Consider the following 14,757-nt stretch of genomic DNA (forward strand, 5'->3'; position numbering starts at 1 on the left):
ACTTCCGATGAAGAAGCAGCCGTCTTTAATAATTTTGAAAACTTTCTTACCCATCTACAGATAAGTTTTGAAGAGTACAAGTTCGCCATCCGATCAAGCTTGAAAAAGCCTCAGGTATTTCTTCGCCGCAAATTTTCCGATAGGTTGGTAAATGCTTATAACAGGGATATCCTGGGCCTACATAGGGCAAACATGGATATACAGTTTATCTTAGATGCATTTGCCTGTTGTAGTTATATAATTAACTACATAAACAAATCGAACCGTGGGGTGTCGCAACTGCTTCGAGAAGCCATGACTGAAATAAGCCATGGAAATATTTCAGTAAAAAGAAAGTTGCAGCATCTCGGGAGCAAATTTATTAATGCTACGGAAATATCAGCCCAAGAAGCAGCCTACAACATTTTAGGCTTACACATGTCTGAGGCAAGTGAAGGAAATATTTTTGTAAACACTTGCCATCCAGATAAAAGAGTTCGGATAGTGCGATCTAATAGAGAATTAGAGCAGCTTCCTGGGAACTCAACTGACATTTTCGAGCAAAACTTGCTTGATCGGTACGTACAGAGGCATGGAGACTTAGAATCGATATGCCTTGCAGAATTTGCAGCTTGGTACAAATTTTCCAAGGTAAACGCACCATCAGAACCGTCCAACGAAGATTATGATGAAGCGATCGACTTGGAACTAAATGAACAAAATCCCATTTCTAACCAAAGCTACCAACTGCTAGATGGAACTGGGAGTGTCAAAAGACGCAAGCATGCCTTAATTCTTAGATGGGTTCGCTTTAGCATAAACTCTTCCCCTTCTGATTATTTCAGAGAGCACGTAATGCTTTTCTTCCCATGGAGAAATGAAGAGACTGAACTTCTTTCGAATGACAATGAAATGACATTCAGAAATAATCATGAAATCATTAAGCGCAACAAAGAGCAATATGATGTGTTTGATGATATGGAACTAGAGAGAGTTCTTCAAGATTTGCAAAATTTTGAAAGAGAAGATAATGGGCTTCTACCTCAGGAACCTGCCTCTCAATATCTAGATGAAGAATTTAGGGCCTTGGCGGTACCAAACGTCGGACAAAACGTTAATATACTCCAAGATGACAATGCTGTAAATAACACAGAAGATGGCGAACTTCAACTAATTAGACTTCCCCCGTTAGTTTCTGATGATAACCTTTGCTCGCTGTCCAGGTCGCTTAACGCAAAGCAACGTCAGTATTATGCCCACGTAATGCATAATATAGCAGCCAAAAAAACATTTTATGAATATGTTGGGGGAGGTGCTGGAGTTGGCAAAAGCAGACTGATTTCAACTATATATCAGTCTATAACTTGGCGAGCTAATAAGCTACCGGGAGCAACGGATTCTGCAAAGGTCTTACTTTGTGCTCCTACTGGAAAAGCAGCTTTTGGAATTGGAGGACTTACACTTCATTCCGTTTTCTCACTTCCAGTGAATCAAACATCAGGTCCTTTAAGACCTTTAAGCAATGACTCCATAAACACAATGCATTGCAAGCTAATAGACCTCCAATTAATTATCATCGATGAAATCTCGATGGTCGGATCTAAAACGCTAGGATATTTAGATCAAAGACTTCGACAAATTTTTAGAAGCCAAGACGTAGTTTTTGGCGGTAAGTCTATTATAGTGTTTGGAGATCTGAAGCAGCTGTGCCCAGTAGGAGATCGGTGGATATTCCTAGAGAATATCTCAAATCCGTATAACATTCTGGCTGGCACAAACCTGTGGAGTAATTTTAGGTATTTCGAGCTAACAGAAATAATGAGGCAACGGGACGATCATGCATTTGCTTTGGCTTTGAATAACATGTCAGAAGCTAACATGACAGATGCAGATGTGGTGCTTTTTAGGCAAAGAGTTGTCACGCCAAACGACGTTCCGGATGACGCAATCCACTTATTTGCTTCCAATGACGAGGTTAATCAGTACAACGCCTTAAAGCTCGCTCAAATCGCCACAGAAGAGTTTGTTTCAACTGCCATAGATACTGTGAAATCAGCTAATATGTCAGTAAGAAATAAAGAAACAACTCTCAGAAATGCCCAAAATATGAAAACGTCCGAAACCCAGGGACTGCCATATATTCTGCATCTAAAAACAACAGCAAAGTATATGGTTACCGTCAATATAGATACAAATGATGGACTGGTAAATGGGGCAACAGGCCAATTAATGCAGATTGACAACTGCATGGTAAACAACGTTAGGTTAGTAACAAAACTTTGGATTAAGTTTTCAGATCCTACAGTTGGTGCCATGGCCAGGTCAAAAGTTCGGAGAAATGATCATCCAGATTGGACTCCAATTGAAAAAACAGCTCGAGTATTCCAATGCGGAAGCTCAGGACATTCTTCGGTTGATCGAAAACAATTCCCTGTTGTTCCTGCTGAGGCTATAACTATACATAAAAGCCAAGGAGCAACCTACAGCAAAGTCGCAGTGCACCTTAAAAGGGGCATTAAGCGAGCTTCGCTTTACGTAGGTTGCAGCAGAGCAACAAGCGCATCGGGTCTTTTCCTTTTAGGAGACTTTGTTCCTCCAACTAGATTTGGAGCTACAAATGTCCAAGCAGAGCTAGAAAGCTTAAGAGGTGAAAAGGCCTTGACTACGCAGTATGAATTATTGATCAATGGGGATAATGCCATCTCCATGTATTATCACAACATTGAGTCTCTTCGCGCTCATCGCGAAGACATTGCCAATGACAACATTATTTGTTCTGCAAACTTTTTATGTTTTGTTGAAACCTGGACTCTTCCCCAGGAAGAGTACAACTTAAGGGATTTCGACATTATCAGAAGAATTGATAACAATCGGTTAAATGGTATTGGGAAAAACGGAATACTCATATATGCTAAACAAAGTATTTCGTCAAATGTGCAATTTCTTTTTGAGACAAAGAAATCGCCAAGTCCCAGAGCAACCTATCAATCGATTGTTTTTAAATATCTTGACACGTCATTTATAATTGTGTATAGGAGTCCCGGATTTCCTATTGCAAGATTTCGAAATGAAATTAAATCTGAAGTTGAAAAAGTACGCAGAATGGATAATAATAAAGTGGTAATATTAGGAGATTTTAATATCTGCAGATCCTCAGCGAGCGATGTTTTGGAGGAATTTTTGAATGGACATAATCTTTTGTCATTGAATAATTCTGCAACGACAAAACACCAAACCCAAATTGATTGGATATTTTCTGACTCTCGAGTTCCAGAAGCTGTTGCCCTTACATATAAAACACCTTATAGCCATCATGATGGTATTTTTTTTAAATATAGCTTGTAAGAGTGTATACTTAAGTTATTTAACAAATTATGGCTATAAGTAGAATTTATTGTAAATATAGTATTGTAAATATATAAAAAAAATTGAAAATATTAACAAATTTTCCAATATATTTCATATTTAGCTATAATTTCCCCCTCGTGGATTGAGACCTTGTCGTGGTGTGGGGGCTTAGTACGTGAATTTCGAAAAAAATAAAATTTACTGAAACTAACCGCAATCCTTACTTAAACTTAAACTCTTAAACTATTTTTTATTTTTTTACTTACTGCAAGGGTATTTCAACTTCGGCTAGCCGAAGTTAGCTTCCTTTCTTGTTAATTATAATTTGAAGTCAAAAAAGTTGGTTTATTATATTTTAAGCTTATTACCAACCCTTTTAGGAGCCTCCGCAAGGAACGCGAGAAGCTGTGCAGTATCCTGTTCAAGCGAGTCCTAACCCATGCCGAATGCAAACGCCTCCTGGAGGCAGCCAAGATCTATGGCGAGAGCAGTGACTTTAGCTCCTGGTCGGTGAACGATCAACTGCAATGGTACCGTAACTTCGATGTGAACCACACCAACGTTCTGCTGGGTCTGAGGGATAACTCCTCTGCTAGTGGAAGTTCCACCCTAGCGGAGTCAAATGGCGACGCGGAAGTGCTTGGTCCTGTTCTGCCGCCCTTTGCCCTGTGGCAGACGATCCTCATTGCCATCTGTCTGGCTATCTGCATTATCCTGACGGTAGGCGGCAATATCCTGGTACTCCTAGCCTTCATCGTGGACAGAAACATCCGGCAGCCGAGTAACTACTTTATTGCTTCGCTGGCAGCCACGGATATGCTGATAGGTAAGAGGGAGCACATAGTCCTGTATATTTTATATTATATATAAATCTTATGTTTCTTTTTCTTCCGTTTTTAGGAACCGTTTCAATGCCCTTTTACACGATATACGTTTTAAAGGGCTACTGGGACCTGGGTCCAATGCTGTGCGAACTGTGGCTATCCGTGGACTATACAGTGTGCCTGGTGTCCCAGTACACGGTGCTGCTGATCACCATCGATCGCTACTGCTCCGTTAAGATCGCGGCAAAGTACCGCAGCTGGAGAACGCGGACGCGGGTGATCTACATGGTAACAATCACTTGGATCATACCTGCCCTGCTCTTTTTCATCTCGATTTTTGGTTGGGAGCACTTTACCGGCAAACGTGACCTTTTGCCCGGCCAGTGTGCTGTGCAGTTTCTCAAGGATCCCATTTTTAACACCGCCCTGATTATTGGCTACTACTGGACCACATTGATTGTGCTCTTCGTGCTCTACGCCGGAATTTACAAGACGGCTTACGATATGCAGAAACGCAGTGAGGCGAAGCAGCGCAAGATGCAGTCCATGGTGGCCCTTAGTGCGGGAGCAATGTCCGGAATGGCAGGCCATGCGGCCGGCATAGGTGTGATCGAGGAGAAGATTCTGAAGACCAAGGTGGAGCTGGCCGGTGATCAGACTGATCTAGATAGTGCCTGTACCACGGTGATCAAGCGGCTAAGTGGTTCTGGCCAGGCCAATCCCCTGGCCACGGCCACGGAGGAAGTGGAGAAGATGACCCCGGAACAGCGAAGAGCCTCGGCGGCTAAGATCCAGGAAGAGGCCAAGAAGCGAGAGGCTGCCGTGGAGGCAGAGAAGAGCGAGCGATCCAGCAGTCCCGCCTTCGACTCCGACGAGGAGTCCTCGGTGAACCAGGCCCAGCAGCTGATCACCCAGCAGAAGCTAAACAACATGCGGAAGCGCTCATCAATCGGACTGGTGTTCGGTGCCCAGGCGGCTCTGCTGGCCACCCGGAGCAAAGGTAACTTGCAGAAGAGCACCACCAACTCCAAGTCCATCGAGGCCATGCACCAGTACCACCAACACCACCAGAACCAGCACCAGGGTGCCGGGTTGCAGCGGGCCCAAAGCAAGGAAGAGGTGCGCTCCGTGCACCATCAGAAACAGCACCATTACCACCAGAACCAGCACCCGGCAAACCCACCGCTGGACCGGCCCAAGCGCACCTCCTGCTCCACTTTGTCCCAAATAGCCGAGCATGATCGCCTGGTCGACCTGACAACCCCTGGCCCAGTGCCTCCAGCTTCCAGCTCCTGTGACCCCCTGTCCCCCGTCGATCTGGCGCCGATCGAGGTGCCCAGCGACGAGGTGCATCCGGGTCTGGTGCAGACCATCCTGCCGCCTCCCGACGCCTTCCAGTGTCCCACCCCGCTGTCCGAGGACTACTCGGACCGTCCGTTCGGCAACAGTTCGGGGAACAGTGAGTTGGCCTTGACCTACGACCTGATGACCAACTCGGAGCTACGATACATGGACGAGAGTTCCGCCATGCTGGCCAGTGTTTCGGCGGCGGGGAATGCCAGCATCTCGCCAAACAACAGTGTACAGGGAAAACCATCACCTGTCCTGCCTCCACCACCGCCCGCACGCAGAAATCCTCCGGCGAAACAAAATCCCGGTCAGATCCTCAGCCAAACCCCCAGCCAAAACCAGAGTCCCAGCCAGAGCATGAGCCTGAGCCTCAACCTGAATCCGAATCACAACCAGAGTCAGAATCAGAGCCAGAGTTTCGAGGAGGCGGTGGCCATTGAAAAACGTCTTCTCGTCTCGTACACAGGCATCGAGGACTTTGCCAAGGTGAGGCGCGAGAGCTGCATCGAGGCCATTTGCCTGCTGGACGTGCCCGGGAAGCTTGTGGTGGACTGCCCGCACCGACGTGCCTCCAGTCCCATGGAGACGAGCAGCAAGGATGCCATTCTGTACTCTCCAATGCCGCCACCCCTGTCGCCCAAGGTAAAGACCCAGACGCCGACGCAGACGGGAACCCCGGCGACAGTTGCTCCACAGCTACCGCTGGAGCGGATCGAGGAGCGGGAGACCTCGGATAGCAATACTAATAAGATGCCATCCACGTCGGGCACCACCAGCAGTACGGGTGGTGGCTGCGGCGGCGGCATCAGCGGAGGTGACACCACCAAGAGAGAACCCGAGGAGGAAGATGCCCCCATGGAGGAGAAGGGTCTGGCCGGCAGTCGTAACTCCAGCAAGCGAGCCTTCATCCATTCAATAGGCAAGCACTTTAAGAGCAAGAAGGCCCTGCCCCTGATCATCGGAGTGGGCGGCCGACAGAAGTCAAAGTCGGAGAATCGTGCCCGCAAAGCGTTTCGCACGATCTCGTTCATCCTGGGCTGTTTTGTGGCGTGCTGGACGCCCTACCACGTCCTGGCCCTGGTCGAGGGCTTCTGCAGGAATCCGCCCTGCACCAACGAGCACCTGTACATGTTCTCGTACTTTCTCTGCTACGCCAACAGCCCGATGAACCCCTTCTGCTATGCCCTGGCCAACCAGCAGTTTAAGAAGACCTTTACGCGCATCCTCAAGGGGGATCTGCACATGACCTAAGCGTTGTTTAAGAGAGATCTAGGATGGTTGAGATAGGCCGGTGGCTGAACCTAAGGATCTCCCAAGGAATCCTATTTAGCATTGCACTTTCTACGCGAGGACCAGGCCCTTGTGAGCCCCGAGAGCCTGGCGCCTTCAATGATCCTAACCCAGAAACCTCCCGCTAGGCCAATAAGTTTTCTATCAAAAGTGCTCCGCTAAATGGAATAATTCTAGGTTCTCGGTCACCGGCAAATCAAGTAGAACCGTAGGACACTCATTGAATTCAAAATTTAATCGGTGGGAGAGAGAAGAGTTAGGTATTTGTAAGTAGCCAAAGGTATGTGCTCTAGTTAGTATCGTTCGTGGGGGGGGGTCTATCAGTGGGATACATCTAGGTCTAGAATGGCACTAAGCGGGGCGAAATGTTTTAGACAATAAATATTTTAATGTTAATAACCTATCTATGCTAATCACACAAGATAAATAAATAATGATAACAAAATATACCTTAAATAGTGTAACCTAAGAATAAACAAATTAAACGAGACTAGAAGGCCCCGAAACAATAACACTCATTACATATCCCTGAAGAATATTGGCAAGTGTGTTGTTTTTTGTTATTCCGCAGTATAAATAATATCAATGGTAAAAAATACATATGAATGGGGTAGCCAAAAACAAAAACCATGAACAATCCAGAGAATTACTACTAACCTAGCTTTGGACCCTTTAAGGGAGCTGCAATTTGGAGCGCTCTTCAGCGGTAAAACTTCGTCGAATGCTTTCAAACAGAGTACCTAGTATTTCGATTTTTTTGTTTTTTATAAGAAGTAACAAATAATAAAAAGTGTGTTCACTAGTTTTGACGAACTGTTGCCGCTGTAAGGCTATAACCAAATCGATGTCAATCCTGATACAGATATACGATTTTAAGAATACGAAAACCCTAAACAAAAACCTTACCCAATTAATTGTCTATGGAAATAAATCATGAATAATTCTGATTTTGATGAGTATGCTACATACCAACACACAGATACACAATACACATATAGCCACAAACATAGATGTCAATTTTTGCGCAAGCCAACAACTGTACTTATACGTATATATAGACGTCTCTTTCGCGCCTTTGCCAAGTTGCCTAACTGAGTTCACTCTCATTCTAGACACTCTTTGTCCTCTGTTAACCGTTATATTTGCGTTTTGTCGATTCGTTTTCCAGTGAGTAATGTGCTAAAAACAAGTTCTTGCCTTTGTTGAACGTTTCCTTTAGCACGTAAGTGATAAGTGTAACAATAACTAAGATTATTACTAAATAAATACATGAATGAATAATTGCATTTTTACGAGACAAAAGGGGTTTAACACTCATATGGGGCTGATCTCTGAACTTTGTTTTCATTTCCTCATTCCGGTTTTTACTTTGTTATATCTTTTTGGCTATTTCATCAACAAATATCTGGATTTCCACGAGTCGGTTCTGTGCTGAAGATCCACGCTAACACTAGGTCAGGTTGAGACATTTTCTGAAAATTCCATTGGAAAAACAACTGCTTGACTTTAGGAAACCAGAACACTCCAGGTGGCCTTAGTGTTGGAGAATGACTGCTTTGAAATTCAATTCAAATTCGAATCAAAAAAGGGGGCAATGAGTGCGAGTGCGGATCGCCACGCGTAGTCCACGATCCGCAGTCGATGCGCTCGGTGGTGTTCCAGTGCCAGTGCCAGGTCCCGCTTCCGCTTCCCCAAATAGCTTAGCTATAGCTAACCCACATCCGCCGCCGACCGCTCGAAGTCCACCGATTTGAATACCCATCAACCTTTTGGTGACCCGCGTCGGCTGTCGTCATGGAGGTATTTCTGCGTCTAATGGCCTTTATTCTAAATGCCTTTGGCATATTGGTGACCAAAATTCTGGACCTTACGATGGGCCCTCGAAAGCCCAAGTATCCAGGCATCCGTAATCCTCTGCTGAACAAATCGGTGGTCGAACTGGTTACCCAATTGCGACGCAACGAGGTGAGTCTCTAAGTCCAATTGCGTCATTCACGGGATCATTTGCAAAGTCATGTGCTCGGGGTTCGATTGCAGATAACATCGGTGGAGCTGGTTAGTGCCTATATTGAAAGGATACGCGAGGTTAATCCCTCCCTGAATGCAGTTGTCGAGGATCGGTATGAGGCTGCACTGCAGGATGCCAAATTAGCGGACGAGCTTATCGCTAAGGCAAAGTCTGATTTCGACAGAGTGGCTCTTTATACCAAGTATCCTATTCTGGGTGTTCCCTTCACAGCCAAGGAATCGTGCGGCGTTAAAGGTAACCTCTCTTCCATCTATCTCCAAGATTTTAATTAATAGAAATATTTATTTAATCATTTTCTGATGAAATTATGTCTTTAATTTGCTAATGACTTCACAGGAATGTCCTATGCGGTGGGCAGTCTGGCTCGGAAGACCATGAAATCGCCCAAGGATGGCGACGTGGTGGAACTTGTCCGTGCCGCCGGTGGCATTCCCCTTTTAGTTTCTGCCAATCCTGAGTTTTGCATGAGCTTCGAGACGAGCAACAATATCTACGGTAGAACTCTGAATCCGTACGACTTGCGACGCACTTCTGCGGGTTCATCGGGCGGTGAGGGTTCGTTGAATGGTGCGGGCGCCTCCACTTTTGGAGTATGCTCTGACATCAGCGGCTCCATCCGGTTGCCGGCCATGTTCTGCGGAGTATTCGGACACAAGCCCACTGGTGGATTGACCTCGGTTAAGGGCCACTTCCCGTACTCCTTAACAGACCCGAAGTTCGCCAAGATGTTGCAGGTGGGTCCGATCACGAGGTTCGCCCGGGACTTGCCCCTGCTGCTGGAGATCATGGCGGGGGATAATAAGCACAAACTGAACATGACGGAACCAGTGACCCTCAAGGAAATGAAGGTGAAAGCTCTGTGAATCAAACATAAATTACCTTTAATTTATTCTCTTCGTGGGTTAGGTCTACTACGCCTACGGCTACTCGGGCTTCAACTGTCTCACCCATCCAGTGGTGGACTCCGAGATTCAATGGGCCATCACGAGAGCCGTCCAGTGCCTTGAAAAAGGTGGTGTTCAATCCAAAAAGGTAAATATTTCAGATAAATAAATCTTTATTCAATAATTTTAAATTTCTTAATTACATTTACCATTTAGTTGGATCTCAAATTCTTTAGCAATTCTCTGGAGATTGGTTTGGTGGGACTAGTGGATCTAAAGGGTTTACCCAGCATTGTGACCCAGCGGGCGGATCGCGATCCCTCCATGCGCCTTCTGCTGATAGAGCTCTTCAACAGTATCATCGGGCACTCGATTTTCACTAAGGAGGCCATGTTCCTTGAGGTGATGAAGCGATTCAATGGTCTAATGGCCTCTGGAAACATGGGGCAGTATCGGGAGGAAGTACAAAAGATCAAGACCCACTTGAATGTAAGTACTAAACATTATTGGACCTCATTATTATTATATCCGATACATTAATAGCAACTCCTGGGCAACCGTGGAGTCCTGATCGTGCCCACCTTCCACACGAGCGCCCTCTGCTTCCACACATCGCTGGTGAATGTGACGGGGATCGACCATATGCTGCTCTTCAACATCCTAGGCCTGCCCGCCACCCATGTACCCATGGGTCTTAATCAGCGGGGACTACCAATTGGACTGCAGGTGGTGGCCGGCCAGTATCAGGACAAGCTCTGCCTGAAGGTCGCCGCAGAGCTAGAGGCCGTATTCCACGGCTGGGTGCCGCCAGTGCCACATGAAGTAAAGACCAAGTAAAAATTATCAGGATCATCCTAATTCAGGTTAAAGGTAGAATTAATTGGAAATTAGTAGTTCATTTATACAAAGTTGAAGTTACAATCGCATATCAAATAAAAATTGTGTGTATTTATACATTTGTTTGTGTATATTTTATATAAAATTGGTCCCCTAATATGGCTTTAAATTACAAAATGATGTGTGCAAAATTGTTAATATATTTTTCAAGATCCAGTGAGACCAAAGAAATTAAATAAATGGTTTAAAGGTTCACACTGACTTGTATTGAATGCATTCAAGGGTCCTCTCACACGACTAAATCGCCAATACACCGCAGATAGTTAGTCATTAAAATGTTCCCTGTGACTCAAATCAATTGTAATAATGACTATAAAACACAAAAATCCAAGCACAATGCTTTAAAAAGAAGATCAGGGTGATTCCTTGACGATATTTTCAGTAATTCAGACTCCAAGGGACACTCCGATATGTTAAAAATCACTTTCCTGTACGATTAGAAATATAAATACTTATCGATAATTCAACCACCTGGTCACTCATAAATTGTATATCGACGCTTAAATTTTTTTTGTCACTGAAAGCCCTAACAAGTAACACGTTTTTTAACAATTAAGTTTGACTAATTATATTTAAACAGTGTGGTAAGTTGGCTAGTACTAAGTACACTTAAAAAACCTCTTTAATCTGGACTTTTCTGTAGTTTACCGTTCAATTAAAACACGAAACTCGGCTATGCCACCTTTTCGAACACGTGCTTCTGAGAATAACAATGTCCGTGCTGGATATGTTGGGGAAGTACGAGGACGTGGACGTGGCCGAGGCCGTGCCGGGCGTCGTCTCCGTCGCTTGGCGCCTTTAGCCATTCGCGGACCTCCAGATGGGGATTCCGAGCAAGCTAACAACTCCGCTGAACCTACGGTGGCCTCACAAGCGGATCCTATACCTCATCCTGAAGTTCCGCAGCAAGCCCAAAATTCTCCAGACGAAAGTGTGGCCACGGAAGACGAACATGTAGCGATTCCGGAACCATTGGCTCTACCAGAAGGTCTGCAGCGGGCCAACTTCCCTCGCCGTCCTTCACCCGAAAGCGGATGAAACCATTTCCACTCTACAACATCAGGCGATTCCTAAGAATGTTTCAAGTCATTGAATACGTTTCGAATTCACACGCTTACATTTATACGATGTGGTTCGCTTTATAAAATATCCTTTTATAATAAAGGTTCAAACTGTAAAAGGTATTTAAAGAATTCTATTTTATTTAAGGTCTAACAAAATTTGATAGAGTTGATACAAACGGTTTCCGACTTTAGAGATCAAATTTATTATTAATTTAAAAAAAAACGTTCATTTTAACATTAATTTTCCTACATTATTTTTTAGAAACTTGTAAAATTTCAACCGATTGCAAGCGTTATTTGATCCACTGTCTTGAGAGAGGGATTATTCTCTCTCTCCCGTAAACTTAAGCGTTTCTGTTGGCGCTCACTCTCCCTGACCCGCATATCACGCCCCACACAGCCCCCCCCATCGTCAGCCGCTCTGCTTGGCTCTCTCGATCGTTTGGGGGCTCTCTCCCACGATCGCTCTGTCCCGTTTCGTTGGCCGGCAAGCTCGATTTGTTTATTCTTTTTGTTTCATTTTCTTGCCTGAATTCGTCGCGATCGGTTCTTCTGGCTCTTGCAATGGAAATATTCCTACGCCTTCTCGATATCTTCGTAAGGGCGATTGCTTCGATCGTCTGTCCACTTTTGGACAAGTATGTTTATCCTCCAAAAGCAGAGAGGACCCTCATACCACCGATCCGAAACTGCCTGCTCACCCTCAGCGTCCAGGAGCTACGCAGTCGCTTGCGATCGCGACAGGTAAGAAAATGTCATTCCAAAATCTCTGAAACTTTAACAATTTGGTATAAAAATCTTGGTAAATAAAATCGAATTGTTACTAGTACTTATATTTGTTTGATTTTATAAGAATTATTTATATATTTTTCTCAAAAACTTTGTAATAACAAATGATTTCTGAGTAACTTCACATCATAATAAAATAGTTCATTAAAAACTTATGGCCTTCATATTTACAATTTGGAGCTATAAAAACCTCGTTTACCACAATCTTAATGGATTTGTAATTACAAGCACTTAAACCAAATACCTTTTAATATTAATTTTCGACTGTAAAGTTTTAATTCATTCAAATTTACGGATTTCCTAATCAGAAAGTTCAAAGTTCACATCGATAAGCCGCTAACGCATTAAAAATATGACAATTATATCTGGAAATAATACCTAATGATGACACAACTTAATTGTTTGTGGCATTATTGTGTTTCCTTTTTAGTTGACTTCTGTGGTGTTGGTGGGCGCCTATATCGAACGTATCGAGTCTGTTAATGCGCACTTGAATGCGATTGTGGAATCTCGATTTTCGGCTGCTCTCGAGGAAGCCGCCAAAGCCGATGACCTCATAGCCAGTTGCGAGTCTCCAGCAGATGTGGAGAAGCTCTTTGAAGAACGTCCCTTACTGGGACTACCCGTCACAGTCAAGGAATCCTGCGCCCTCGGCGGCATGACCTTTGCCGTGGGTAGCTTGTCCCGCAAGGAGGTCAAGGCCCAGGCGGATGGAGAGCCAGTAAAGCGTCTTCGATCCGCTGGAGCTATTCCCCTACTGATCTCAGCCACGCCAGAGTATTGCTTTAGTATTGAAACTGATACCTTGCTGAATGGCCGCTGCCTGAATCCTTACGATTTTGAACGGACGCCAGGCGGAAGTTCTGGAGGAGAGGTAAGTTATACATTTAAAACTTATGTTTATATTGTCTGATAAATACTTTGAAATATTTGCAGGGATCTCTAAACGGAGCTGGAGCCTCGCTTTTTGGCATCGGCTCGGATATTGGTGGTTCAATTCGCATTCCCAGCTTGTATTGTGGTGTCTTCGGGCACAAGCCTAGCGGAGGAGTTGTATCCACAAAGGGCCACTTTCCCAACTCGACGGACTCGAATATCGAGCACTACTTGGTGGAGGGACCCATAACCCGATTCGCTGAAGATCTGAATGATTTACTCAAAGTAATGGCTGGCAAAGATAAATCAGCCAAGTTGCGCTTAGACAAGCCTGTTCAATTGAATCAAATCAAGGTCCATTATGCACTGGGATTTGAAGGTGTCAACGGTCTGATGCACCAGCCAGTGGATGAGGATATCAGAAATGCCATTTGCAGGGCCACAACCCATTTGAGTACACTCGGCTTGGAGGTGAAGCGAGCCAAGTTATCAAATCTAAAGAATTCCATGGAAGTGGCTCTTTCTAGTATCGCTAAACAGGATGGCATGGATTATCTCCTGGAAGCTGAGTGTTCGGCAGAAAGTTCGGGCTTAGTGCGCAAGATTCTGTGGGAGATTTTGAAAAGTCTAGGAGGTAAATCGATCTATACTACCAACGCCCTGATCTTCGAACTCATGCGACAGACGAATGCCTTTATGTCAAGATCAAGGGTCAATAAATATCTGGAGGAAGGGCACTACCTGATTGGCGAGTTTCGAGTAAGTGAGACCAATTAACCCAACACGCAAGACTTTACTAATCCCTAGCTTTTAAACATATATTTGCGATTTACATTATTGCACAATGACGTAGTAAGTTCGGTATAATTAACGACTATAAAATTAACCAGATATAGCTAGATTATTAACATATAAATATTAATTTTTGCAGCTCACGGTGACAAAGTAATGATTAACTGGAAATTAATATTCTCGTTTTTTCATTTCATTAAAGGATCTTCTCGGGGATAACGGAGTGTTGCTCTTTCCCACCTTAAACTTACCTGCTCCAAGGCACAAGTGGTCCATATTTTCACTCTGGGGCGTCGACTATACACTGATCTTCAACGTACTTGGACTGCCCGTCACTCATGTGCCAATTGGTCTGAATGAGCGGGGACTCCCCATAGGATTTTCCGTGGTTGCGGCACCAAATCAGGATCGATTGTGCCTTCGAATGGCCGTGGAGTTGGAGAGAGCATTTGGGGGATGGAAGCCACCCACTCCGCACGATATTGACAATTAAGAAAAGTCATTGAAAACGGGATAATCTGAAAGACTCAGGAATATTTAAAATCTTTTTTAAAAATTATAAAATTATATAAAATAAATACATTTCTATCCTATTCAAGATTTAATATTTCCTAAAAAAAAAATTCGGAAAAAAA

At 44.4% G+C, this 14,757-nt stretch overlaps 4 protein-coding genes across 4 annotated transcripts in view; all 4 read left to right on the top strand.

The window, feature by feature from the left end:
- mAChR-B (muscarinic acetylcholine receptor) overlaps positions 1-7,326 on the top strand; it is a 38,306-nt gene extending 30,980 nt beyond the window's left edge. The window contains exons 3-4 of the mRNA XM_041777139.2: positions 3,708-4,153; positions 4,228-7,326. Coding sequence (XP_041633073.1) covers positions 3,708-4,153; positions 4,228-6,752 — 2,971 coding nt within the window. The 3' untranslated portion in view covers positions 6,753-7,326. The remainder of the gene's footprint in view (positions 1-3,707; positions 4,154-4,227) is intronic.
- Positions 7,327-8,325: 999 nt separating this feature from the next.
- On the top strand, positions 8,326-10,658 carry LOC108071406 (fatty-acid amide hydrolase 2-B). The gene is made up of 6 exons (XM_017162148.3): positions 8,326-8,756; positions 8,829-9,054; positions 9,157-9,668; positions 9,727-9,852; positions 9,921-10,193; positions 10,248-10,658. Exons 1-6 carry the CDS (start codon positions 8,586-8,588, stop codon positions 10,539-10,541), a joined length of 1,602 nt encoding a protein of 533 aa, XP_017017637.1. The 5' UTR covers positions 8,326-8,585; the 3' UTR covers positions 10,542-10,658.
- A 394-nt stretch (positions 10,659-11,052) lies between these two features.
- Positions 11,053-11,785, top strand: LOC108071415 (uncharacterized). The gene is made up of 2 exons (XM_017162161.2): positions 11,053-11,185; positions 11,245-11,785. Exon 2 carries the CDS (start codon positions 11,277-11,279, stop codon positions 11,637-11,639), a length of 363 nt encoding a protein of 120 aa, XP_017017650.1. The 5' UTR covers positions 11,053-11,185; positions 11,245-11,276; the 3' UTR covers positions 11,640-11,785.
- A 145-nt stretch (positions 11,786-11,930) lies between these two features.
- On the top strand, positions 11,931-14,671 carry LOC108071405 (fatty-acid amide hydrolase 2-B). Its single transcript, XM_017162147.2, has 4 exons — positions 11,931-12,409; positions 12,885-13,328; positions 13,391-14,089; positions 14,325-14,671. The coding sequence occupies exons 1-4, from the start codon at positions 12,230-12,232 to the stop codon at positions 14,613-14,615; spliced, it is 1,614 nt and encodes a 537-aa protein (XP_017017636.1). The 5' UTR covers positions 11,931-12,229; the 3' UTR covers positions 14,616-14,671.
- The last annotated feature ends 86 nt before the right edge of the window (positions 14,672-14,757 follow it).

Source organism: Drosophila kikkawai, chromosome 3R (assembly GCF_030179895.1).
Source record: "Drosophila kikkawai strain 14028-0561.14 chromosome 3R, DkikHiC1v2, whole genome shotgun sequence".
Taxonomy (NCBI): domain Eukaryota; kingdom Metazoa; phylum Arthropoda; class Insecta; order Diptera; family Drosophilidae; genus Drosophila; species Drosophila kikkawai.

Excerpts from the sequence above, each read along its gene's own strand:
- LOC108071406 (XM_017162148.3), top strand. The coding sequence starts at position 8,586 with ATGGAGGTATTTCTGCGTCTAATGGCCTTTATTCTAAATGCCTTTGGC. Across the intron at positions 8,757-8,828 it reads CCCAATTGCGACGCAACGAG|ATAACATCGGTGGAGCTGGT; the intron begins GTGAGTCTCTAA and ends GTTCGATTGCAG. Across the intron at positions 9,669-9,726 it reads TGACCCTCAAGGAAATGAAG|GTCTACTACGCCTACGGCTA; the intron begins GTGAAAGCTCTG and ends TTCGTGGGTTAG.
- LOC108071415 (XM_017162161.2), top strand. The coding sequence starts at position 11,277 with ATGCCACCTTTTCGAACACGTGCTTCTGAGAATAACAATGTCCGTGCT.
- LOC108071405 (XM_017162147.2), top strand. The coding sequence starts at position 12,230 with ATGGAAATATTCCTACGCCTTCTCGATATCTTCGTAAGGGCGATTGCT. Across the intron at positions 12,410-12,884 it reads GTCGCTTGCGATCGCGACAG|TTGACTTCTGTGGTGTTGGT; the intron begins GTAAGAAAATGT and ends TTTCCTTTTTAG. Across the intron at positions 14,090-14,324 it reads ACCTGATTGGCGAGTTTCGA|GATCTTCTCGGGGATAACGG; the intron begins GTAAGTGAGACC and ends ATTTCATTAAAG.